At 37.9% G+C, this 26231-nt stretch overlaps 2 protein-coding genes across 2 annotated transcripts; one reads left to right on the forward strand and one right to left on the reverse strand.

Annotated features, from left to right (window-relative positions):
* Positions 1-997: 997 nt before the first annotated feature.
* LOC140144851 (uncharacterized) lies at positions 998-7241 on the reverse strand. The gene is made up of 2 exons (XM_072166656.1): positions 6959-7241; positions 998-5988 (listed from the first exon to the last, which is right to left on the reverse strand). The coding sequence occupies exon 2, from the start codon at positions 5059-5061 to the stop codon at positions 2941-2943; it is 2121 nt and encodes a 706-aa protein (XP_072022757.1). The 5' UTR covers positions 5062-5988; positions 6959-7241; the 3' UTR covers positions 998-2940.
* A 7740-nt stretch (positions 7242-14981) lies between these two features.
* LOC140144850 (uncharacterized) lies at positions 14982-24617 on the forward strand. The gene is made up of 2 exons (XM_072166655.1): positions 14982-17251; positions 22803-24617. The coding sequence occupies exons 1-2, from the start codon at positions 15465-15467 to the stop codon at positions 22990-22992; spliced, it is 1977 nt and encodes a 658-aa protein (XP_072022756.1). The 5' UTR covers positions 14982-15464; the 3' UTR covers positions 22993-24617.
* Positions 24618-26231: the final 1614 nt, after the last annotated feature.

Genomic DNA, 26231 nt, shown 5'->3' on the forward strand with positions numbered 1-26231 from the left:
AATTTGTTAACGCACAAATACGCGACGCATACGCGACGCTTATCTGCATGCGCGGCGCATCTTATGGAAACACCACGGAAGCACTGATTTCACAAAACCTAGTGGTCAAATGGCTCCGTTTTAGCTGATAAAATGTGGGTTTTTCAAGTTCTTTCCCCGATTTAAATATCAAGTTATGAATGGATTTCGCTCAAACTTCTCAAGGGGCTGTGGATTTACCCGATGTTCACGTAATATAAGTTACAAAAACGAAAACTGTCGCATTCTCCTGTGAGATTCGATGAAAGTGCAAAATGTGACCACTTTAAACTTCAACGGCCATTATTTCAATGTTCATTTTCTCAGTAAAATGACGATTTAGGTACACGATAACTCAATAAAAACAGCATCTATAGGTAAGCAAATAGGATCATCGTAAAAAGCATGATCGACTCAAGAAACGGTTTTCTCATTTTTTTATATTTTGGTCTATTTCCGATTTTGGGCATCATTTTGTGCAAATAGGCGTTTGTGAATTTTAAAAAGTTCATTTTGATGCCTTATATGGTCATTATCTCAAAAAATAAGGCCAATATCAAAAAAATAAAAAAACCGTTTTTGGAATGGAGCCTCAAGATTGAGCTAAAAACAAAATAAAATATTTTGGAAAGAGTGTTTTTTTGTTATGATGTACCTAACAAATATTGCCAAAAACTCACTTTTTGTGATTTTCTTCAAAATTGTTGTTTTACCCCAAATCTGTATTTATATTAAGATTTATTGATGTCTTGCCTTCATAAAAATGTATACTTTTATATGTTTTGCGCGAATAATTACAAAGTTATTGCACTTTTACTACATGCATGTCTGAGAGTACACAGCCACCTTAAACCACATAAAACACAAAACAACTTCCTATAATTTCCTATAATATTCAACACGTGGTTATGTGATGGCCATCACTCCATCGGTGAACTCGGATAAAAACTTAAATTTTACTGTAATTAAAGCACTTCGGGCATTTTATTTCACATGGTATTTTAGTACACCATTTGGCATTTATTACAATCATGCAAAAAGTAGATATTCGAGACAAATTGAGGGCGTACGATAATAGTTTAGTCATTGAAATCGCAATGTTCCTTCGCACAGTGTCATCGCCCCGATATCCTCTTGGCAGAAATCGCCATGGTAGGATGAATCCACAGCCACGCATGGCCATTTGGTTCCGACCTGTTTAATAGTTTTGAGACGCATAATGGGCCGTTGGACATCCGACTAAGGCTATTGACAATAGCCTGGTGACTGACCTCTGTACGGTCAGTGAGCATGGTATACGCCATGAGGTCATCTGCTTTAGACTGTCTCCACGAGTGGCCTACGCTGCGCTATAGTTCGGCACATATAAAATCAGAATTTGTGTCAGTTTTTGAGCTCAATACGCACGGTTCTTTCTCAATACGCAAGCTAACGACTAGCATATCCTTTCAACACATATATTCAAGTGTAAGCATAAAAATATGGCTTCTTTAGAATAAAAAAAATTACGGGAGATATTCATCATTTTCTACCCCGGTATCCAAAGATTTATCGTCTGAATATCAAATCGTGCATAGCACATTCACGTGTATTCATTTTAGTGTCTCTGCTGTACAATGTAATTATTAACCAGGCGATGTCGGTGTGCTTCGCTTCCGAAGGAGTAGTTGTGATTGGTCTTTGTCACATTCTAATTGATTGATTAACCAATCAGGTGAAAGAGTTTTCCGCCCGATTTGACAACGCCTTGTCATTTCAATGCTTCCATTCGCCGTAGAAGTGATAGAAGTAACAGGATTAACTGCCGTAATAGGTTTAAAATTTTGTTTGAAAATATCGCACTGCACTAATAGATTCACGCGGTACCTTTGCATTGAACCACAGATGTCAAAGAACAGGGATAAAGACCAGGATCGTAATTCTATAGAATATTCATACCATACTGATCACTCACACCTGTAAGATTAGTATCTTTGAGCGTGTTTATAGTTACTGTACAGATTGTAACAATAAAAATTATACAATTGCAATAATTAGTGGTGTGATGCAGAGTTATAACATACGTCTAGTGTTGGGCAATACATTCAAAAATTGTTTTCACCTATCTAATTAATCCCGACGACGATACACTGCTGAAGTTACGTAATAATGGGATTAACTACCATAGCAATAGATGAATACAATTTTTGAATAGATCGCCCTGTACAAGCAGGTTGCACTCATCACCTGTGTATGTCTCCAATCATAGATTGAATACAATACCGCTCTTTTCAAAGATACTAATCTTACAGGTGCGAGTGAATAGCATTTCTTCGACATCTATGGTTTAACGCGTAAACGTTGTAGTGCAGGGCGATCTATTCGAAAATTGTATTCACCTATCGCTATGGTAATTAATCCTGTTACATCACTACTTCTGATGCGGCGAACAGAGCCCGACATTTTATCATCAGTGCGTTTGTTTCTATTGCGACAAAGCGTTGCAATTTTTAAAACTTCTCCGTTGCAATTTTTGCTTCTTGCTGCATTTTTTTCTGACGTTGTCGCTTTGGCACTTATTTGCGATAGCGTCTTTTTTTCCACTGCGACAAACTTACAGCTGGGTAACGGGCAAAACGCAAGCAAAACGTTATATGAGCTCTATGAGTTCGGCAAACTGCCAAATATTGATTCGTCTTTGTTAAATTTATATTATACGCAAGAATTCTCTTATAGAGGACAGGGGGTCAGACGGTAGAGAGCCGCTTCTGCTATTAAAAAGAATTCATACGTAAAATGAATTTAACAAAGCGACGAATCGGTATTAGGTACTATCAAACTATAAAGATTTGCAATACGGAAAACTTGAAATTATCCAGTTTCTGGCAGACCTGTCTGTACAATATATTTGACATTGTTTAGGGTGTGTCTACTCATGCCATGCTAATAGTCAACCTCAGACTGTCTCAGTGATTTACCAAGTCTACACCAGTCATCTGTTTTGATCTGTCCTTGGTCACATTTAACCACGCTTAGATGTTCAATTTCTCTTGGTATTACACATGCCCGAAGCATGATTGGAATAGCACACGGTCTTGTGAGGTTCATCATATGAGCGCGTTGGACTTCATATCGACACCAGCGATCACGAAGAGAATCCGGACTTAGTATGACTAATGTACGATGGGAAGTTTCCACGCTGTTAACGATGTTATCAGCTATTGCTGCACCTAGTTCATAGTCCCTATAGCGTAGTCGCCCGCGAATTCCCGGAAAGTCTTTTTCAAGCTTGTACACAAATGCTACAGCCCACATAGAATCAATATGAGCGAAAGAGATGAAGAAATCATACTTGAATTCTCTTGTATATGTTGGGAAAAATCCAACGTTCGTATTTACTGGAGTGGTATTATGTTCTGATAAGACATTAACAAAACCTAGACGTTCTTCAGCGCAATAGTTAAACCGCGAAATATCGCATTCAAATCCCTGACAATTTACTCCATGCGTATACCGCCAAGATTCATCTGGAGACTGTTCTCTCATACTCGCTTTAATCTGACGCTGTATATCTCGCTGAGTACGCGCTCCTTGCGTTTCTTTTAAAGTTTCCAGACATTCCGCCCAACGATCGTGTGTCTGGGACGTATCGAAATCATCGCCATCTTGGCATCTCACAGCGACACTGTAATGCTGAATACTTTGGTGATGATCGCCCAGGAGATGTAGAACAAATCCTAAATCGGAGTGATCTGCGTGAGTGGCATTTATATGAATAGCTTTCGTAAAGGAATCCTTTGCTTGAAACAGGAGTGTCTGTTCAAGAGAAAGCTGTTCCCATCCTGAATCAGTTGGTTCTGTATCCGACTCTTCATCGCGGTCCTGGTTATTCGTATCAGCTGACTCAGCGGTTTCAGTTATTTTGGAAGCAATAGCGGCGTCAACACGTCCCAATTCGTCATAATTGTGTATTTGAACTCGTAACTGGCTTACGTTCTTGCTGAGACCATTTTGATCCACGCGATTCTTCTTCTCGTCTGCCTGTACTCCATCAACAGTGCAATCCGAAAAACTTTCCAAAGCTTTGGAATAATTCGAGTCGCCTTTCTTCATTTTCCACATCTGCATATATATCAAACCACAACATCTATGCGCATTCTGCGTTTGTTGCAATTGTAAAGACCGATGCAACAAATCCAACGCTTCTTTATGTCTACACTCCTTGGCATAAGCAGCACCGACGATACCCAAGACATCTGGATTGTCCGCAGACACCGATAACGCCTTGCTAAAGCAATCATGCGCAGTCATACCATGAAGTGATGTTTCACTTGGAAGAATTGACTCAAATGTTCTACTTTGCAGCCTTTGTAAAATGTTTCCCAAGTTTGCCCAAGCAAGCGCTAAGTAGGGATGATCTTTATCAGTAAGTTGAGTGACCTTGTAAAAACTAAGCACCGCATCGCGTACAACGCTATCAATCTGCGAAGGACTTGCTTTACACATCACATGCTGTGCATCTCTTCTAGCTAAACACAGTGCATATTCATAATGCCATTCCGCCTTCTCTAGATCATCTGGCATTCTCTTACCCTTTTCCACTGCTTTGACAAGGTATGGCATGTATGTGAAGCGTCTCTCATGTTGCTGAAACTGCTTCGTGGCAAAGGCTCTGTCAGCGAAGGCTCGTGCCAAGGTTCTAGGATTGTTTGCACACAAAACACGTTGTAATCTTGACGCATATTCCTGATATGTACTCAGCAATCCGTGGCGTCTGTGAATGATTGCTAAACAGCTCAAAGCATTTACATTACTGGGGTCCATCTTCAGAACATTTTCAAATCTGTTGATACCCTTTTGTTGTTCATTTAGTGAATATTCAATAAACCCGAGTAAATTAATCATTGAAATCGTTCTTGTTGGGAGTGACTTGAAATCGGTGCTCTCTCCTTCAAGAACCTTATGCTCTGTGTCCAAATCCATCCTATCAATTCGTTTCATTTCAGGCCAGGTAAAATGGCACCCCATATCACTTACGATGTCTTCCTCACGTTCCCCTTCCATTGTGTTATGCGGACACGATCTACGAAGGAACCCAAGTATTTATCCACTCTGGACCTTACCTCCGGATATTGGCAAATAGGTTTAGCAGAAAGTTCATAGCCACTCACAGCGTGTGTGACACAAGATGGCCTTTTTGAGTTTCAACGAATGCCGTTTGGCTTGCATAATGCTCCCGTAAACTTTCAGAGGGCAATACAAAACAATTGCTGCCTTCCATTGTGTTATGCGGACACGATCTACGAAGGAACCCAAGTATTTATCCACTCTGGACCTTAACTCCGGATTTTGGCAAAATAGGTTTAGCAGAAAGTTCAAAGCCACTCACAGCGTGTGTGACACAAGATGGCCTTTTTGAGTTTCAACGAATGCCGTTTGGCTTGCATAATGCTCCCGTAAGCTTTCAGAGGGCAATACAAAACAATTGCTGCCTTCCACTGTGTTATGCGGACACGATCTACGAAGGAACACAAGTATTTATCCACTCTGGACCTTACCTCCGGATATTGGCAAATAGGTTTAGCAGAAAGTTCATAGCCACTCACAGCGTGTGTGACACAAGATGGCCTTTTTGAGTTTCAACGAATGCCGTTTGGCTTGCATAATGCTCCCGTAAGCTTTCAGAGGGCAATACAAAACAATTGCTGCCTTCCACTGTGTTATGCGGACACGATCTACGAAGGAACCCAAGTATTTATCCACTCTGGACCTTACCTCCGGATATTGGCAAATAGGCTTAGCAGAAAGTTCAAAGCCACTCACAGCATGTGTGACACAAGATGGCCTTTTTGAGTTTCAATGAATGCCGTTTGGCTTGCATAATGCTCCCGTAAGCTTTCAGAGGGCAATGCAAAACAATTGCTGTCGAGTTATTGTGCCCAACAGTCGACTGACAGAAGCTACACTGCTATTACTGGTCAGCTATATTGCCTGTAATATGAACAAGAAAACACTGTTGAATATCCACTCATATAATGTTGAAACAAATTTAATAGAGACTATGTAAATATAGTTCCGGGAAGTTTGTAGGTGAAACTAGTGACCAAGGTGATTTGCATACACGTTATCAAAATTTGTTCGTCACAATCATACCAATATAGTAATATAAGTTTAATATTGTTTTACTGCACGCTATATGCATTTCTTATGGCAATAATATCATACGATTTCGATCAAATTGCTCTGTTGACCTAAATGCATAATTGAATTTGGCTGATTCCAATTAAATGTCATAAATGTAACAAATATCCCAAGAATCATGTTTGAAAAAACGTGAATTTGAGACATCATTTGTTGGTTTTTTTGCCTAAGTTATAGCTCTATTTAGCATAGAGCGCAAAAAGCTTATCTCAATCAAAATAAGTATGTAAAGGTGTCTACTTTCAAACGGCTCTTTTCAGATCCACCACAAAGCCCCATTTCTTAAGCTAACCACCATATAATTATTGTCGGACACATATTGTCGGACACTTAAATCCACGAACCAACTATGTTTAACATGACCTTATTTCCACATAGGAGGTGTGAATTTCAAATAGAGTTACCGTGAATGTGTGACACCATTTGAAATCTACACCGCTTATGTGGAACTTGGTTTAAAGTCACGTCTTCCATATGGGTGTCAACTACAAATTATAGCCAATTGTAGACTCATCGTAAGCCCCACCAGGGAGTGAAATGTCCTTGATCATGGTAAGAAAATGTTGCCAAACAAATGAGCCTAGTGTGGTATAAACATAGGCATTACCTAAGTCACTTGTCAATTGTTACTGATTAATTTCATAACCAGGCAGGTTTGGTTCACCCCAGAAGAACTCCTCTGGCGGGTGGCGGGTGTTCCTTTTTAAACACAGAGAGACATTGATAGCCATTGGTCATGTTGGTATATCTATGATCTTACCTGTGGTTTGCTTCGGTTTGCTTAACGCTGAACTAGTGGTGACAAAGTGCGCGTATTTTAACAGACTCCAACAATAGCTCCAACTTTGAAGTACAGACTATAAAAACTTATTTCACCAGTTTTCATATCCGTTGCTGTGAGTTTCTATATCATAATTGCTTGTAATAATGTGTCAAAAAACAATGGTTACATTATACATCGGATAACATTTTGTGAAGACCTTGTATTCAAGTGCAAGGAACTTCATTGGAACACATTGTCTACACAATTATTATACCAGGTATTACCGTCCCAGTCAGTGTTAAGTGCAACTCTATCTCAATAAGGGAATTTCCCACAGGAAGTAATTGGATAATATTATAAGCTTATTATTTACTGGATATACTATTTTTTTTTACCTTCCATTGTTATGTGATATTTACATCGATATTTTGAACGCTGAAACAGTCAAGCATAAAAGTCAACAAACTTTTTAAAAAGTTGTTTGGTACTATCTTAGTTGGTGGGGTTGCCAGTTTTTATGTATATGGGGTGTTGAGTGTACGCAGTGTCGGCGCCTCAGGGGGAGGCATGCGGTGGGCATTTCAGAACTCTCCAGACGCCTCAGTAAAAACAAAAAATTACGAACATTTCCACTTTTTGCAGCAATTTGCACTGCCTCCTCCAAATGAAATTTACGCCCCCTCCGAAAAATTATCATGCCGCTACTTAGTGTTACTGTTGCCTACGTGCAAGAGAGGAGTGTGGCCGTGTGAAAGTTGGCATGGGTGCTCTGTAACGGTGTACCAGTTACGATTAGTCAATCTATTTTTGGTAGAGACCCTGCATCTGGAAAATGCACTCTTGCATCACGCACATCGTGCATTATTTGACCCCGATTTGGATCATTTTAATTGTATTAAAATACTTAAAAGTATTTTTACACATCATTCATAAATCAAGCAAAATGTCCTATATTTTGCTTTAATATAATAATTGAAATGATAGATAATTTGTTAACTGTATTTTTTACTCAATGAAGTTGAAATAATACTTTTTTGAAAGCTGTTCAATGCACCATCACACGGACCTTTTATTGTATAGGGCTAATTAATACCAACACAACATTATTACTTTCGAACTTAACTTTGGCACAGTTTCACAACATAAAACATGTCTGGTTATCTTCCCATGGTGCATTGCAATAAATTGAGCTGGATCACACATGGACCTTCATTATTCTTTGTTCTAGATTAGGCCTAGACGATGGCTATTGTTCATAGAACATCAACAGTGCCAGTACATCCTGGAAATCTTTATCTCAACCCGCATAATCAAAATAACTGTCTCAATTTTTGGAAAAAATTATATTACGTGCGGCTGGTTATTAAAGATTCTGAAATAATCAATGTATGACGGGAATGCCTGATTCTCGGATTATGTGACACAATTTAGTCAGATCACGTGACACGGTTCAATGTCCAACAAACCGAGAAAATGAGGAAACCAAAAGCGTATAAACCGGAAGCGCAGTTTCTTTTTTTGCAACCGATAATAACGGATCGCAATACGCTAACCCTAACAAAGTCACTGAATGGTGGTCCCTTACGGGGGGTCTTCCTGGTTGAAGGTTTACGGGGATGTGCCACGGTTTTGGGGTACCGTTTTCAGTGATTTCGGTATATCGAGTGGGTGGGTTTTAAGTGGAGACCAATGCGCATTTGGTCAAAAGTGCCCCTAAAAGCGCCCAATTGGGGCAAATTAGGGTGCTTTTTGTAAATTGGTATGATGATGGGTGCCAAAAACAGCAAAAAGTCAGCATCAGAAAGTCTGCGTGCCACATTCTCGTACAAAATTACAGAAAACAAATTTCTTTCTTTTAGCACAATTTTTTTTTCATAATTGATTTAGTATATTGTGTACTCGGCCCGATCCTTGCGCTGCTTTCTCCAAACTTGGTGCTATTTCCACCTTTCACACAATATCTTCAGGAAGCAGGACTGCGATGCAGTTGTCCCCACTTATTTTGACAGTTGCGTTGAATCAAAATACCAGACTTCAGCAAGTCGACAGAAGAATATATTTCCTTTCTTGGAAGAAGTACGTTCTTTGACGTATTCTAGATCTTCTCCGACAACACTGGCAAATAGTAGTACTTTGACTACATAAAATATTTCTGGTTTGCAATTTCCTTTCTTTGAAGGAATTGGACTGTAAGCATTTTAGCTAGCTAGCCCAGATCAACACTATCAACTGTGAAGAAATATGTTTACCTTTTCTTATATACCAAGCAGTTGGAAATCCCCAAATATTAATAGCCAAATGTGACTGTGGGAATTCCCAAGCCTTAATTATAACATTAACCTTTCTCATTACATCACTTCCTGAGGGGAAATCCCATTACATCACTTCCTGAGGGGAATCCCATTACATCATTTTCAGGGAGTTTCCAAATATTCCAAATTAGATATGATTCAACTTGTTTTGCTCAATTTGAGAGGGGAATTCCCCCAAAATGTCATCACTCATGTAACTTTGTAAACAAAGATGAATCATCAAATTAAATTACTGAGGCCACATCACAATATGCATGTTACCCACGAATTCAAGCCTTTTTCACCTGTTGTACGGCATAAAATTTCACTTTCTTTAATATCTTTCAATATGAAGACTTTGAACGTAAAATAGAATTTTATTACATATATCTACAAAGAAATATTTTGGTTATTACAAATTTTAAGAAAGAACCAGGTGTACAGTTAAGATTGTGTCAATTCTTCGAACTCTTTCCAAAGTGGCTGTCATTTAACATTACTGTATTATTTCGAAAGATTAGAATAAACGCTTCATAGAAATATAAAGTTAGATTTTGTATCTCGTCGCAGGATGAGGATCTCGGATGGATTCGTGGGTAACAGCGTCTGAAAAATAGCAATTTCTATTAATTTTTAAAAATAAAAAAAAAAATTACTTTTCCGTATGTCAATAATTCAGGCTGCAATGGCACTAAAATGAATTTTAATCAAAATACAAACTACATGGAATATTTAGAATTGATCATTATGGCATTTTGGGTATAAAAATTTTGGGAATAATGAAGTTGCCAAATTCAAATAGACAGAGCAAACAGTTTTATATTATTATTTTAGTAAAATCATTCCATATTTTCATTCAACAATATTCTATTAACTCGTGTTTGACAGTTCCTATGAACTAAAACACTATCAATACATTGTTAACTATAATTTAAGTAGGGATTCGTGGGTAACCAAAATGTTCGTGGGTAACACATATTTGAAGGTATGTATTGGTAAGCGGCAAAATAGAAAATATTACAGAAGGTTGGAAACCATCATGCGGTTATTCCTCCATTGTGTTTCAATGATTCCCGTTTCTCTAACCAATTGTATTTTACCCAAAAAATGGTAATTTAGGATAATCAATCAAAACTTCATGATACAGCTTCAGTATACCTTCAAGAGGACGCTATTAAACAGGACTGTTTTGGAACCTATTTTGCATGTTTTCAAAATGTTAAGATGCATAAGAAACATATAATTTACGAGTAAATCCATGGATTCGTGGGTAACGCCGAATTCGTGGGTAAAGCTATAAGCACTATTATAGTACAGTTTGGGGTTTGCGTTTCTTAGGTGCATAAACTGTAAGTACTGTAAACATTATAGCATACCCATGGCTTGAATATGTGCTGATTTAAACTTAAAATAAACAATCTCCTTGTTTTTCAAGGTTAGCATCTATTCGGGATTCGTGGGTATCAAAAGTTTAAACCGTCGTAGATTCTTTTTTAAAGCGGTGAAGGTATTTTTACGATTTACAATTTTAAGCGCTTGTCAAACTAAATTCAGTGTCCAAAGTCATTAAATGTTAATTTAAGTTTGCTGGACTCGTGGGTAACAGTTGATACGTGGGTAACGTCAAATTTGATTTTATGGAATTTTATGGGTAAAATGGATTTGCATAAAATAATCACTTGGACCTCAGAATTATAGAACGAAACTTCGTTTCATGATATAGTCATTTATGGCATATTCACTTAACATTTTTCAGAACGATCATTTTATTTTTGATACGCGGGTAACAAAATTATTAGCCAAATTGACTTAATGGCCTCTAGAGTCCACAAAACTTTGGTGGAATTCAATCGTTTTACATATGATGAGAGATCATGCAAACGTCTTTCTAACGGTAATAATTTCATTTTGATTGAAGGACATTCAATGACATATATGGTGCTTTATCTTTGAATTCGTGGGTAACGCCAATTCATTTAAGCCATCATAACTTGTCCCCTGGTATGACTTGCTAGTAAAGGCCTATATGCTCCATCAATAACGTGATCTCCTTTATTAATGACATTTTAAAGTGAGTGGAAAGTTAAAGAGAATTTTGTCCCGCTTTCGCTGGAATTGACCATATATATTTTACGTGACGTTTTTGTAGTCCAATTTTGGGGACAAAAACTCTTACAACCAACAAATTCCGCACTAAATCCGTAGATTTCGTATTCTTCTTACATGGTCATCAAGTAAGCCTATAGCCTTGATATGGCAGCATGAATGAATGGGAATTGAACGAGTCATTAGCTAACTTGTGTAAAAGTTGTAAAGTGACATAATTCTTCCTTTCATGTTTATTTACCCAGTTTGAGGCTTTACTCAATATGGCAATATGGCGGAACCATGCAAGGGGTGAAACCCATGATATGCATGCATTTGAGTACTCAGACTGTGAATACTGGTCAATATTTTAAATCTTTGCTTCTTTAGTCAATTTCGGGACTTATTTTTTACTCACCCTGTACGTCTGCAGTCCATTTTGGATATTCGCAACTCAGAGGCTTGGTTACGGTATAATATTGTATTTCACTTTCTCTACCGAACCGAGCCTTGGCGTCTTTTTGTGTGTACTGGTATATATGAACCAAATAGATATTCACTATAATATTTCGTACAATTATACGCGGTGAGTTTTGATATCAGCATATGTGCAGGTAAAATTGAGTCGAAAACCATCTCTTCTAGCTCTAAAGTTCCGATGATGACTGATGAGAAGTACGGTATAATAAGAAAATTGGAAATAGATTAAACGTAGAATTTGCATTTGTTTGTGTAGGTAAGTACACCATTTTAATATAGTGTCTTGTTGAGAACCATGCCATTATGTTTTCGCTTTTGGTAAAATCGTAACGCTATTACTTGAGCCCCTAGAGCAGCTCTTAAATTACATTATTGCAACATTAGTTATTACCATCCGAAGAAGTTCTTTTTTGCATATTTTTTTTTTATCCATTCATTTTTTGAAGCAATAAGCATGGAAAAAGAGATTCTTCCTATGATGTAAATCGTTGGACATTTTAGAGGCCGGAGGTCACTCAAGATCAACAGAGCTCGGGAATTGACGACAAACGTAGGCCTATTATAATAGGCTATGCAATGTAAAATGTAAGAAGAAATGAAAACATTTCGATTATTGAATCGATCTTATCAAATTATGTAGTCATTGTCAAAATCTATTTTTCACTATTTCATTATTTTAATGTAAATGGTCTTTGCGACAAGTCGGTGTGACAACTCATGTGAAATAAATCCTCATCACTAAAAATAGCGTCACATAATTTTAGCTCACATTCCTGTTACCACGTAGCGCGGGATTCCCCAAAAGCTCCATGTCTGAAGCAAAGGAATGTAGATGTGTAATTAATTAGCATATCAAAAGGATGAATTCACGAATATAAAGATATCACTTATTTAAAGCTATTTAAGTTAGTCTGGATTTGATGGTTATGATTTAATTGGAATTAAATACATTGTTAGAAATTTTTTAACATGTTTCAAGTTATTTGCCAATTCACACTTAAATATGAAGGTTCATGTCAGAATTCCCTGGCTTTTGAGACCTAAAAATGTGCATAAAAAAGCCCTATACCGGGGCCCCATCCCATACAATACATTTAGAAGAAATGTGGGTTAATCCCTTTTAGAACCATTTTGGTTTATAAAATCTCATACAATACAACTGTCAGCACTAATATTTCATTAAGTTTTCGAGATATCGGCCGAAGTGAAACTTGTTGTTTTTTAAAGTTAATTAACATTAATTAGGTAGTTAAATTTAATTTTTATTATTAAATAAATGGACATAAAATTAGACAATATGTTATTCATAAGTGATTCAAAGTAAATTAAATCCAAAATATGTGGGAATTTTACCAAAATTGGTTCAAAATGGCATGATAAATTCTAAAAAAACCACAATACAATACAAAAAAATTCAAAATAAGCGAAATACATAAGAAATTCGCGATTTCGCGCCGAACTTCGACGAATAAATTTAATCAGAACCCTGCCAAGGAATGTCCGATTTTGATCAAATTTGAAGCAAAAGAAAGCTGATTTATCAAGCATTATTATTAATTAAAAATCAAAATTTGACCCTGAAATTTCATTAGGCATATAATATAAGGTAAGATGTTCTAAGTGTAGTCGAATTCATTGTAATGCTGTTTTCGTAAAGGTTTCTTGCTTCAAAGTGGCCACTATATGTTTGTTTGGAGTTGAACCATGGTCAATAGCACCTTTCCAATTGATTACCCAGTGGCTCTAATAAAATGACTGCCAATCAAGAAAATGATTGGACACGTTGGAATAGCTAACATCATCAAAGCAAAGAGTCAATCGTAGCTAATCGTCTGACTTCCTGGTCTAAAATTAACTTGGTGCTTTAAGTTTCGATATCAGGTCTTTGTGCATTTGTTCCATGACGAATCATTTTTCGGCACCAAACAAACTTGGACCCGCTTTAAAATGTTTCATGCTGTTAAACTTGACCTTGTAGGAGAAGAGGTTAATATACAGTGATTGTACTAGACTGAAAAAGTTATATATATCCGCTTATAAAAACCCGGGTAAAAACCCCCAATCTCGTGCAATGGGGCTGGGGTAACAACAGGTTAATGCCCAAAGTGCTTTTTTTAAGTGCTCCAACAAAACATGTTTACATATCGACCGCTCAGTACCAGAAGTGGGTAAGTGAAATAGGATATAGCTGCCATGGGAAGATGAGTACAATATACTGCGTAACTTGCCAAATGTTCACAGGGCAGCTATTGCACTTACCCACTTTGGGCACTGAACATCCTCTATCCTACATAAGAATTGTGTCGAGACCATTGCATGGTCGAGTAAAGTTAGGTGCTATTTCTAACTAGTAGGCCCAGGCGGCGAATGGCATGATCGAGCCGGCAACTTGTGAAACCGCCCGGCCGTATGGCATTTTCCATATACTTTGTCAGTTTTGTGGGGTTCATTATCGAACCCCACCAGTTATAGCTTGTATTTATATTATTTATTAACATAGGCCTATTTGTTTGTGATATTTCAAGCGTTAAAAAAATAAAAAAAGTTCAATTACACGGTTGACGATGAAAATTTACTGAATTTAGAGAATGCACGGCGACCACCACCTGAGTAGGCCTATCTCAGGACTTGTGTATTGACAAAAGTTTTCGGGTGTTTTGTTTCGATTTGGTAGTTCACAGCATCTTGCGAATGGTAGTGAGCTTTGAGAAAAATTGCATTACTCAATTCATAGCGAGTGTGTATATTTTGTAGGTCCTGTGGTTCTTGAGTTATGTTGTAAAGAAGGCTGAAACAACACCACTTTTGTAAAACGTACATAACTCATAAGCAACAATAAATTAAGCAAGTTTGTGTTTTGTAGAATAAAAGCTAATAAACTTTTGCAAAACATCAAAGTGTTATTTTTCAATAATATATTGATTTAGATAATGAAAATTGCTTCGACCAACAATACCTCGTCTACCCTTAAAAACAATCACTCCCTGCAATCACATGCATGTACATTGTATCACAACGAGTGAGCAAATGATTTAGTACCGAAATGGATAATATCAATGATACAAGCTAATATCTACAAAATGTAAATATTTCTTGAACTGCATGTATCTCGGTTTCAATGCTAAATTTCAAAAATGATTTTTTTATTTTTGCATTACAGATGAGACAAGCAAGCCACTAACCGGGAACCCTACATTATCGCTGACTGTTTAGTTTCATATCGCGGGACATGGACTATACTGATCATCTGAATTTTGGAGAAAATTTTACGTATACCACGTCAGTTTCAGGTGATAATTTCATAGCTATATACTCCAAACACGGGTGCAGATGTAGGGAGTAAGGAATATACCACCGGCAAAATCCAAATAATATGCTTACCAAGGACTTATTTTGTTTTCCTACTGAGGAAATTTGCAAAATATTTAACGATTTGTTACAGTGCGTTGCTTCCTGGATATTTTAGACATTTTGAGTCACCATCATGAACATTATCGGAATGTTCTCATCGAACATAAACATCAGAATCGACGCTTATAACCCGTGATGCACTTTATTATTGGAACTAAAGGCAAACGTCGAAATGTCATTTACGTTATCAAAGCAACCCTTTGTCTCGACCGCAAGATGCCTTCTACAAAATTCACATGGCTGCTTGTTCAACTGCCTTTTGTTCCGATCGGAAGAGTAAATCTGATCAATTTGATTACTACATGGAAGCGTTCGGGTGTCATCTACAATGGAAAGAACTGGACATCATTGGCCGGCATACTCTGGAAAGGGAACGAACGATTCTGGCCAAAGACGAATGGGACTACAATACCAGACCGACGTATTATACTGCTGTTAGGAATTTACAAGGATATGTTGCTTATAGGTTGGAGGAAGAAGACGAAGCGAAGGAGTTTTTTGAAGATGTGCTTCAACATGATCCAAATAATATTAATGCATTGGCAAATTTGTTGTTTATTGCAAGAGAAAATGAAACGCATGAAACTGCTCGCGAATATCAGGCACTACTGGAGGAGATATTTGAAGGCAGGAATTACGAGCATCGTGCAAGAGCTTACGCAGACAGAGCGCATGCCATTCGGTATTTTGAGCAGGACAAGAGGTGTTTTCATTACATGGAATATATTGAAAGAGCTTGTGTTATTGGAAGTAGTTGTCTTACTCCCCATCGGGTGGAATGGTTCTTCGATCTTGCTCTTGCACTTTACAGGCGAGATGTCCAGATGCTGTATCTACGAAAACTCTGGAGTAAGAACGGAATAGCCTTGGATGAAAATCACGATTTGATCTCTCTAAATAAAAAGATCAAAGCTGGCTTTGTGAAAGCAGCACATTTACTGTACGATATTATTCAAATCAGTAACACCAATGAGATGAAAGCTTTAGCATGGGTATTCCTGGGTATTTTATTAAATCATGACCCATCAGAAAGAAACTACAGTGATGTGTTCCCAGATGATGAGCATGGATTACATGATATTACCGCGGATGAATGTTACCAATATTGCGTCAACTTCGGTGGTAATCACGCAATCGCATTACGCCGAGTAGGTTCTGAATATGTTAAACTTGGACGATTCAAAGAAGCTGAAGTCCTTTTGCAACGCTCTCTGGCAATTCTTGAATCCTGGTTTGCATTTCGTCATACCGGATTGATGTACTTAGCTAAGTACGATCAATCATCGGAAGAGGGTAATCCAAAAAGACAATATCTGAAAGAGGCTGAAGTTTGGCTAAAGAAGGCGCAAAAGTTCAAAAAGGTCCATGCAGATTATTCTGATCTTGGTCGCGTGTATTTTCTTCAGGGTGAGCACGACAAAGCGATATCACAATTCAAACGAGCAACAAGCAACGATCAGGATGATTATTTTGATCTTGTGGAGACCCATAGAAGGTGGGCTGATTGCCTTGGTGCAAAAGGCGAGCTAGAAGGCCAGCACGAACAACAAATAAAAGCAAATAAGCTTCAGTTGCAATTACAAGAACCGCAGACGTCCGAAGATGATTTCTTCAGGGATGACTTTGAGTTCTATAACACACCTACAAGGCCTGGTTTCGTTCGTTTTTTGCTTGGAACACATATCTGGTGTACAGAATCACAGCGTATTGCCACACAGCTTGCAGCTAATCTTACATTGAACCCTCATGAACATATGGACAACGGGAGAAGATACAGATACCATTTCTTCATCTCTTACGCAGAACGAGACAGACGATGGACGTTTGCATTCCTTCACAAGCTAGAATCGGAGCATAGTTTAAGAGGTTGTATCAATCATAGGGACTTCGTAGCGGGTGTGTCCGAGCCTGATAACCGGACTAATGCCATCCGGAATAGCCACAAGTGTGTGGTCATTCTGACACCTGCCTTCGTGGAGGAACTTGCAGGAACAATGTCTCGGAGTCAAAGATCGTGGACAAGGTACGTTTCAGTTACGGGTATACGGGTTAGGGTCAAATTAGCCTCAAATGACCCTTAAAAAGGGTTATTAAAAAAAGAGATTTGAACCATAATAATTAATAGTCATTGCCGATAGTGTTACTTGTAGCCACAATTTGGGGTCAAATAATTGATCAGGGTTGTGGGGTTAAATTCGACCCTTTTTATTCGGTGCATAGTTGACTTTTTTGGGGTTGAATTTGGACCCCGTAGATTTAAGTGTGCATTTCAGAGGAAAACTTTCAAATAGACGAGTAAGCCTACCAATCATTTTGGTACGGTTTGCAGGGGGGGGGGGGCACTCACTTCAAGTGCAGTGTCTTTAGAAATGATAAGAGTAGGGCCTTTCAGTATTAAATGTCGCAAAAGGGGGGATATTGGGTAGAAAAAAATTGAAGAAGGGGGTCATTGGCTAGCATGTTCTTAAAACGGCTACGAGTGGTCATTGGATTCAAAAAAGTGTCTCACGGTTAGACGTATATATTTTCATAATGGGGGTACCCCTTGGGTTTGCATTGCACTGATACAAAAATACAAACCAATCCTTGATCAAAAAACTGGCTATATGTTTAAAATTTACATGTAAGAACATAATACAAACAAAAGTCTCATATCTGAATAAAACATTTGTAAAAAGAGCCTTGAAACCGTGACTTATTGAATAAATGACTGTATGTATGTTTCGTTGATTATGGTCAGGTGCCATGCTATGTGTCAACGTTAAACATGAACAATTAAAAATAACTCCGGGGATTCCCCTTAACGTTAATGGTACATTAAACAATCTTAAAGGAAGATGAGTACGTGTGATTAAAAACTTAAAGGTGATTTATAGATGGTTTGCTTCATCTAAAAAGCATAAAAGGGCACGGAGGCGAAGCTGTAAAAGAGTGAACGGGGTGCCTACTTCCCACCTCTTTCATTGGCGATTGGTTCAGGGGGCTCAAGGGGGCCCCCTGTTGGGTCCAGCGGCAGAGCCACAGTGGGGACTGCGGCCCCCAGGAAATGTTTTTAGACTACTTTGGACTGACTAATTTGATGCATTCTGGTGTGATCTAGAAAGCTAATAACGGTTAAAGGCTTGTGGCTTATAAAAGTGCACCAGGCCCATAGCAGGAGGCCGAGGTGGGGGGGACGAGGGTGAATTTCAGGAAAAGGGACTCTCTTCTTTCAAATTTGATTCCTGGTTGACCTCCAAAAGTTTGGTGTCGGTTTCACCAAGTATTGTCTTTTTTTCCCGAATGAGCTCGTAAAAATAGAGACCAATTTAGCCATTTTTGGGTGATAATATAGCAACTTGACTATTATTTTGGATCGCGCGTAATATTTTTTAGGTTAAAATTTTAGGTTAAACAATAAAAAGGGTCATCGGATGGATTGGGGGTGCCTAAAGGGACGAGGTTCCCCCTCTAGCTATACGGGTCTGGACAACATAGATCGGTTTGTGACAACTTAACTGATATCTTGGTAGATACGAACTTAGGGGTTTATTTTCAATTGACAATTTCAACACTGAATTTTAAATCTGTTGATTAGAAGTAAGGCACGTTAACATGGTTAAGCACATCATTTTATTTGCTAAGAAATACAGACTGGGTTTATGAATGCCTCTTTGACAAATCAGTCGACACACACTGTTTCTACATAATAGAAATATGTGCATTAATTTGTAAAACATGTTAAATTGCCCACTCGTACTCCAGAATAACAATAAACATTCCTATCAAACAAACAATAACCACCCCCCCCCCAATTTTTTTTCCAAAATATGAAAAAAGTCCCAAAATATCACAATTTGCGAGCGTAGCAAAAGTTTAATAATAAGTTTTTTACCCAAATTTTGGGAAGAAAGTCCACTTTTCACAAAATCGCGCCCCTTTGGAAAAAAGGTCCACCTTTTCAAAATCAGCACCCCCCCCAAAAAAAATCCTGCGTACGGACCTGCTCCAAAAGTCGACAATACTTAAGAATAACAGCAGGGTGGTGGCCTGGTGTTGTGGTGACATCGACACAGTGGCGTAGCTGGGACTTTGTTGGTGGGGGCACACACAATAGTAGAGCAAGAAAATGTGGAAATTGTGAAATAGTGCAAGTTATGCTAAAGTTGTGTACATTTTTAGCATGGAACCAAGCAGGGCAGATCTCCTGGGGTTAAGGTTAGAGTACAAAATGCTTGTACCCCCCCCCCCCAAATAAATGGCATTTGGGCCCAGCCCCTCCTTGCATGTAGAGCCCTTTTGTGAACTTATTGTGGCAAATTTTACACTGTTAGGCCTAAGCATATAGTCAAAAAGTATAATTCAACTCATTTTTGATTAACTAAAATTAGTCATACAAGATATAATAATTTGTTTTATTCAAGGAAAATAATGCTGAAATTGTGTATTTATAATGCTAAAAGAACAGTAATATCATTTCACATTAATGCATCATTTCAACATAATTTATTTTCATGACTTATAAATAATATTCAATTTGTAAAGAATAAGATATTGCACGACCATGATGACTGATGACGAATTTATGACTTTAGGATTTATCGTTATTTAATTAGTCATTTACGCGCATTACTAATTGACTACTAATGGAATGACTAATTATTTATCAAAAAATTTTTGTTGTTAAAAAAATAAAACTGGAGCTCTCTTGTCCTATTTACCGTATGCCCTATGGAAGTCAACACATTATTCATATTTACATACAGCACATTGAATCAAGTTTCAAATTTAATAATTAAATATTGTTTGAAACAATGCATATAAATTCTATAGACAGAATGCATTCAAGCATTATTTTATTGTGCATGTTCCCATTATAGAGATGACAGTGACGGAAATATATACATGCCAAAAACAACAAAGCTGACATGAGAATTGCACGGTTCCTCAGGCTTAAAGTAACAATCAGTACTAATTTACATTAAAACTAAAAATTAAAAACTTAGTTTTGGTATTTTGCCTGTCAAGTCTCAGAAAGCACAAATAAATAGTGCCCTTACATTTTTCGAAAGAAAAACTTTCAAGGAATCTAAAAATGAACACAGATTTGGGGTTAAATCAATAATTTTGAATCCATTTTTCAAACAAACTTAAAAAATTGACTTGTTCAAAATTTGACTTAAAAGTTTGTTCCTAACTCTTGGCACTTTATTAAAGGTAGTTTTCCCCCTTATTATATATTTGCTATATTTTGTAAACTACTAGTGCACCTGCGGCTGTGAGAGCCCGGATGCTGTGAGAGCACTTATTGGGGTATGGGTGCTTATTGGGGTCTGGGCACTTATTGGGGTATGGGCACTTATAGAATTCATTTCCAGCAAGTTTGGGCACGATCGGACAAAGTTTGAAATTTACAAATCATTTGCAGCAATGCATTCTGGGTAGACATTACAGTGCATTTCAAATTGGGCAGATAGCCAAAAGCTGAATGAAACACGCTTGGGCAGCTTGAAACTTGTTGTAGATTGTCTACTGGATTCTTTTTATCCACTTGCTGCTTTGTATCCACGTGGGGTATTTTCCCCATTTGACCTTTGACCTTGACCTCCGATGACCTTGGAAACTACCCGGTAAACAGCGCCTGCCGGTACCCATCTATGGCTGCAATATCGGAACGATGCGTCGAAGCGCGGCGAAACGTATAGCCGGACAGACAGACAAACAGTCAGAGCTCATGATTATTATAGTATAGATAGATAATGACCTTTGACCTCGGTTGACCTCAATTTCATTTCGGGCATATATTCCCCTCGCACCAAGGATTCCACCCACCAAGTTTGAGCCCGATCGGACAAAGTTTGAAATTTAACCCCTCCGTAATGACCTTTGACCTCGGTTGACCTCAATTTCATTTCGGGCATATATTCCCCTTGCACCAAGGATTCCACCCACCAAGTTTGAGCCCGATCGGACAAAGTTTGAAATTTGACCCCTCCGTAATGACCTTTGACCTCGGTTGACCTCGATTTTATTTCGGGCATATATTCCCCTCGCACCAAGGATTCCACCCACCAAGTTTGAGCCCGATCGGACAAAGTTTGAAATTTGACCCCTCCGTAATGACCTTTGACCTCGGTTGACCTCGATTTTATTTCGGGCATATACTCGCCTCGTACCAAGGATTCCACCCACCAAGTTTGAGCCCGATCGGACAAAGTTTGAAATTTGACCCTCCGTAATGACCTTTGACCTCGGTTGACCTCAATTTCATTTCGGGCATATATTCCCTCGCACCAAGGATTCCACCCACCAAGTTTGAGCCCGATCGGACAAAGTTTGAAATTTGACCCTCCGTAATGACCTTTGACCTCGGTTGACCTCAATTTCATTTCGGGCATATATTCCCCTCGCACCAAGGATTCCACCCACCAAGTTTGAGCCCGATCGGACAAAGTTTGAAATTTGACCCCTCCGTAATGACCTTTGACCTCGGTTGACCTCAATTTTATTTCGGGCATATATTCCCCTCGCACCAAGGATTCCACCCACCAAGTTTGAGCCCGATCGGACAAAGTTTGAGATTTGACCCCTCCGTAATGACCTTTGACCTAGGTTGACCTTGATTTTATTTCACGCATTATATTCCCCTCGTATCAAGGATTCCACCCACCAAATTTGGGCCTGATCGGACAAAGTTGAAAAATTTGACCTTTGACCTTGACCTCCGACGACCTTTCAAACCACCCCATAAACGTGGAATGCCCGATACCTATCTATATCCGAAATATCGGAACGATGCGTCGAAGCGCGGCGAAACGCATAGCCGGATAGACAGACAGACAGACAGACAGAGCTCATTATTTTATTAGTATAGATTGACCAATAAGGCCTACAATACTATTTTTTTTATATATAAAAAGGTATTTTTTTGGGTCAAAATTTGCCATTATTTGGTCGATATTCAAAAACATAAAGCCAATATCCAAAAATCTAAAATGGAGTCTTAAGATTATGAACAAGACTCAAAAAGCATTTGTATAGTTTGTTCCCAAAAATGGGTCAACAACATGTGGTTTTCTCCAAAATTGTTAGCTTCCCCAAATCTGTGTTTATTTCATTGACCCTTTTCCCCTTTGAAAATGGTATACTTTGGAATAATTAAGAAGTAAAGGCATGGCATTTTCACTTCTAACATTTCTGAGATTTGACAGCATCCAATGGCAAATGTGAAAGCCATCATTATTCAAAAGTAAGTGATATTACTTGTTTTTGCATGACCCTGTGTGAGGAATTGAATAGTTAAGTATGACAACAAATAATATACAAATTCATAGAAAAGTTTGTTGTCACCTGGAATGTTTTGCTAATAAGCATGGTAAACGAACTACAGAAGGTGGCACACACTGTTAGCTAATTATGGCAGTGCTGCACCCTCTGAGCCATGTTCTAGAATTCCAGAGAATGAACATGATTTTTTTTAAAAAGAGACAAATTGCTATTTGACATTTTGCCAAACTCAAAACCATATAATATTCACTCAAATACTAATAACATACTAATAATTCAAACTTTGTTCTGTCTTTATATTTCAACAGCTATGAATTAGTGCAAGCAGTGACTGAATCACAATTCCGTAGTAGTGGCTACATAATTCCCATCATGCTTCGGGCTTGTACACCACCAACAACGATATCTCATTTGACATACTCCCAATGCTGTGATGGACAAATGGCACAGAACCATTGGGATAAACTCATTGAAAATCTCACCAGTCAGGACTATTAGTGCTGTAACTTCTCTCTAGTCGCTAGTCCGGAGGTTCTCTAGTCCGAAGGGTCGCTAGTCCGAAAACCAAATTAAGTTCGCTAATCCGAAGGTTCCCTAGTCCGAATATAGAATAAGGGTTAGTGTTAGGCCGGGTTAGCGAGCCTTATTCTATATTTGGACTAGAGAACCTTATTTATTATTCGGACTAGAGAACCTTATTTATTATTCGGACTAGCGAACCCTCGGACTACAGAACCCGATATTCGGACTAGCGAACCTTTTTCAGAATTCGGACTAGCGAATGGTAAATTACGTGTTCGGACTAGCAAACATTTGGACTGAGGAGCCTTCGGACTAGGGAACCTTCGGACTTTGAGTTGTCACCATTAGTGCAGGGTAGATGTTTGTTTATTTGTGAAATGGATGAACTTATGAGGGAGGAGCAATTTCAAATTAAGTAATTTGAGGAGAGGTGGAATTGAGGTACGCAATTGCTTTGCAATGAGCTCTTCAATTTAAAATCCACACTACCCCTGTGGAAGATTTAGCTAATGTCTTCCACGGAGGGAGTATGAGTTTCGAATAGAATAAACAATTTGGGTAGCTTCCATTTGAAATACAGTATTTCAAATACTCACTCCAGTTGTGGAAGATGAAGCTAAATCCATAATACAGGGGGAGTATGGGTTTCAAAATGATTAACCCTGACAGATTACATTTGAAAAACATACTCCCCCTTTGGAACATATTTCCAAAATCTTCCACAGGGGTAGGTTGTTTTACAACTGGAATAGCCCATTGGGTGCCCCATGTCGTCACTTCAGTACCCCTGCTCACTATTCTGATTAATTTTATACAAATTAAACTGAAAATGTACAAAACCAATGTGTTGTCTATATTGGGTGGGCAGAAATATATATGTTTGCTCAAAAATATTACAAGAGAAACAAAATTGTCTTGGTTTATCCACATAAAAAACTCAGGGAGCTGATCCTGGCTGCAAAGGTTATTCTAAATGTTGGCTGATAAGGGTACTGTACCTATAAAGAGCTGCATTCACCATGATTGATTACATACTTTCTATATATGTAGATATTTGATTTTAAGCAAATTTAATGAGGTAATGTGATAAGCAAACTGCTGCACAATGGGCTATTCCATTTAAAATCCACACTCCCCCTCTGGCATATTTAGCTTAAGTCTTCAACAGAGGGAGTATGAGTTTCAAATAGAATAGACATTTGTGTAACTTCCATGTGAAATACTTGTAATCACTCCAGTTGTGGAAGATAGAGGTAAAGCCATAATACAAGTGGAATATGGGTTTCAAAATGATTAACTCTGACCAATTACATTTGAAAAACATACTCCCTCTGTGGAAGTTTTGGAAACCTTCCACAGGGGGTAGTGTGAATTTCAGCTGAAAGAGCACAAGCTGAGCAGAGCTTTATATTATGCAAGTCTGTAAAAGTTGTGAAATTTACTTACAGATTTCAGAGGTAAAATAATACAAACCCTGGATTTTGTGGCAAATTAATACACCTAGGCTTATTTATTCACAGGGTATTTTAGGACAATTCAATGCACTTCATAAATGATTGTAATATCAGAAAGTTTGGAAAAAATTGATGTTAGCATCATGAACAACCTCACAATGTTGCTTTAAGGTGATACAGATCATTTTTAAATGGTCTGTATCACCTTAAAGCAACATTTAAGGTGATTAAAATTATTTTTTCAAACTCTTTACCCAGCAAACACAAAACATTTTACAGGAAACGTTTAAATGCCAGGTTATATAAAGGGTATAATAAATGGTACAAACATAATAACCTTCAAAAACATTTTTGAAAATTTGCTGCAAAACATTCTAACATAATATTGTCATTTTATTTTAAGTGTTGACAAAATATTTTTCAAAAATGTTTGCCACCAAATAATTTACTATAGCATTTTGACAATATGTTCAAAATGTCGTTGTAGTGTGTTTTTCCATATAAAACATTTTATTGACCTTTATATAACCCGACATTTAAATGTTATTAATGTTTAGACCAACACCAAAATGTGTTGTGTTTACTGGATAAAACTTTCTGTTTTCAACTCCTCTCTACAACACTACAGTATTCAAACAATCTGCCATGCAGATTTTACAAATGTATATCAATATTTTAGAGGCTTATTAATTTATTAGAGCGCTCACCCGACAAGACAGAGGTCTGGGGTTCAAGTCCCTGCACAGGCAGGTATGTCCGGAGTTTTTACTCTGGAATATCTGCCTATGCATGTCATGTTTCCATTTGTAATTTCAGGTTTAATTGTGCTTGTGTGCGATGCATAGTTCTTCTTTCCCCTGTATAGTTATAAATGGTTTTATTAATCGGTTTGACCTATAAAAATCAGCTGGATCTGAAATGCTGAACAAGTCAAACGAGTCCAATCTATGACAATTTTCCTCCCCACCCCATTTTTCAAAAACAGATCACAACCATTACTACAGACCAGATAAGCCAGTTCCAGGAAACATTACATTATGCTTGTAATGCATACTACACAGTGTGCTGGTTGCAAATGTTGCATGTTATAATTTCAACAGTATTACTCGAGTTTAGAAAAGGTACCTCTGCTGGTCAGTTGGTACCGGTTTATTTTGCTTTTTAGCTCTAGTATAGAAGCCAGTTGGTAAAACATAAGGGTTTTGGTACTGGTAGAACTCGGGACTCAGCCATGTTTTCATCCCACTAATAAGCAGGAATAATGGGCTATTTAGCCATACACCCCCTATGGAAGACATTACCTTAATATCCCACACAGGGGGTGTAGATCTCAAATGGAGACACCAATTCAGGTAACCCCATTTGAAATTCACAATCCCTGTGTGGAACATTAAGGTTATGTCTTCGCTTATGGGGTGTATGGTTTTCAACTGGAGTCATCCATTCAGGTACCCAATTGAAATTCACACCCCCTGTGTGGAAGGTTTAAGGTTATGTCTTCCATAGGGGGTGTATGGATTTTAACAGGAAAAGCCCTAATTAAGACTTAATTTAACTTCATTTTGCATCACTATGTTACTTGGCAAACTTTCAGTATTTCTTATGTTGTATTAGGCCAAAAAAAAAAAAGGTTTGTCTCAAAGCTCACGAGAAATTTAAAAACAAATGCGAAATGTGATTTAAAAAAAATTTTATTCCGACTTTTTTTCATGGTATTTTGAGAAAAAAGTCTGATTTTCGCCGATTTTTTCTGGAAAAACT

Source organism: Amphiura filiformis, unplaced genomic scaffold, assembly GCF_039555335.1.
Source record: "Amphiura filiformis unplaced genomic scaffold, Afil_fr2py scaffold_87, whole genome shotgun sequence".
Taxonomy (NCBI): domain Eukaryota; kingdom Metazoa; phylum Echinodermata; class Ophiuroidea; order Amphilepidida; family Amphiuridae; genus Amphiura; species Amphiura filiformis.

Excerpts from the sequence above, each read along its gene's own strand:
- LOC140144850 (XM_072166655.1), top strand. The coding sequence starts at position 15,465 with ATGGCTGCTTGTTCAACTGCCTTTTGTTCCGATCGGAAGAGTAAATCT. Across the intron at positions 17,252-22,802 it reads AGTCAAAGATCGTGGACAAG|CTATGAATTAGTGCAAGCAG; the intron begins GTACGTTTCAGT and ends ATATTTCAACAG.
- LOC140144851 (XM_072166656.1), bottom strand. The coding sequence starts at position 5,061 with ATGGAAGGGGAACGTGAGGAAGACATCGTAAGTGATATGGGGTGCCAT.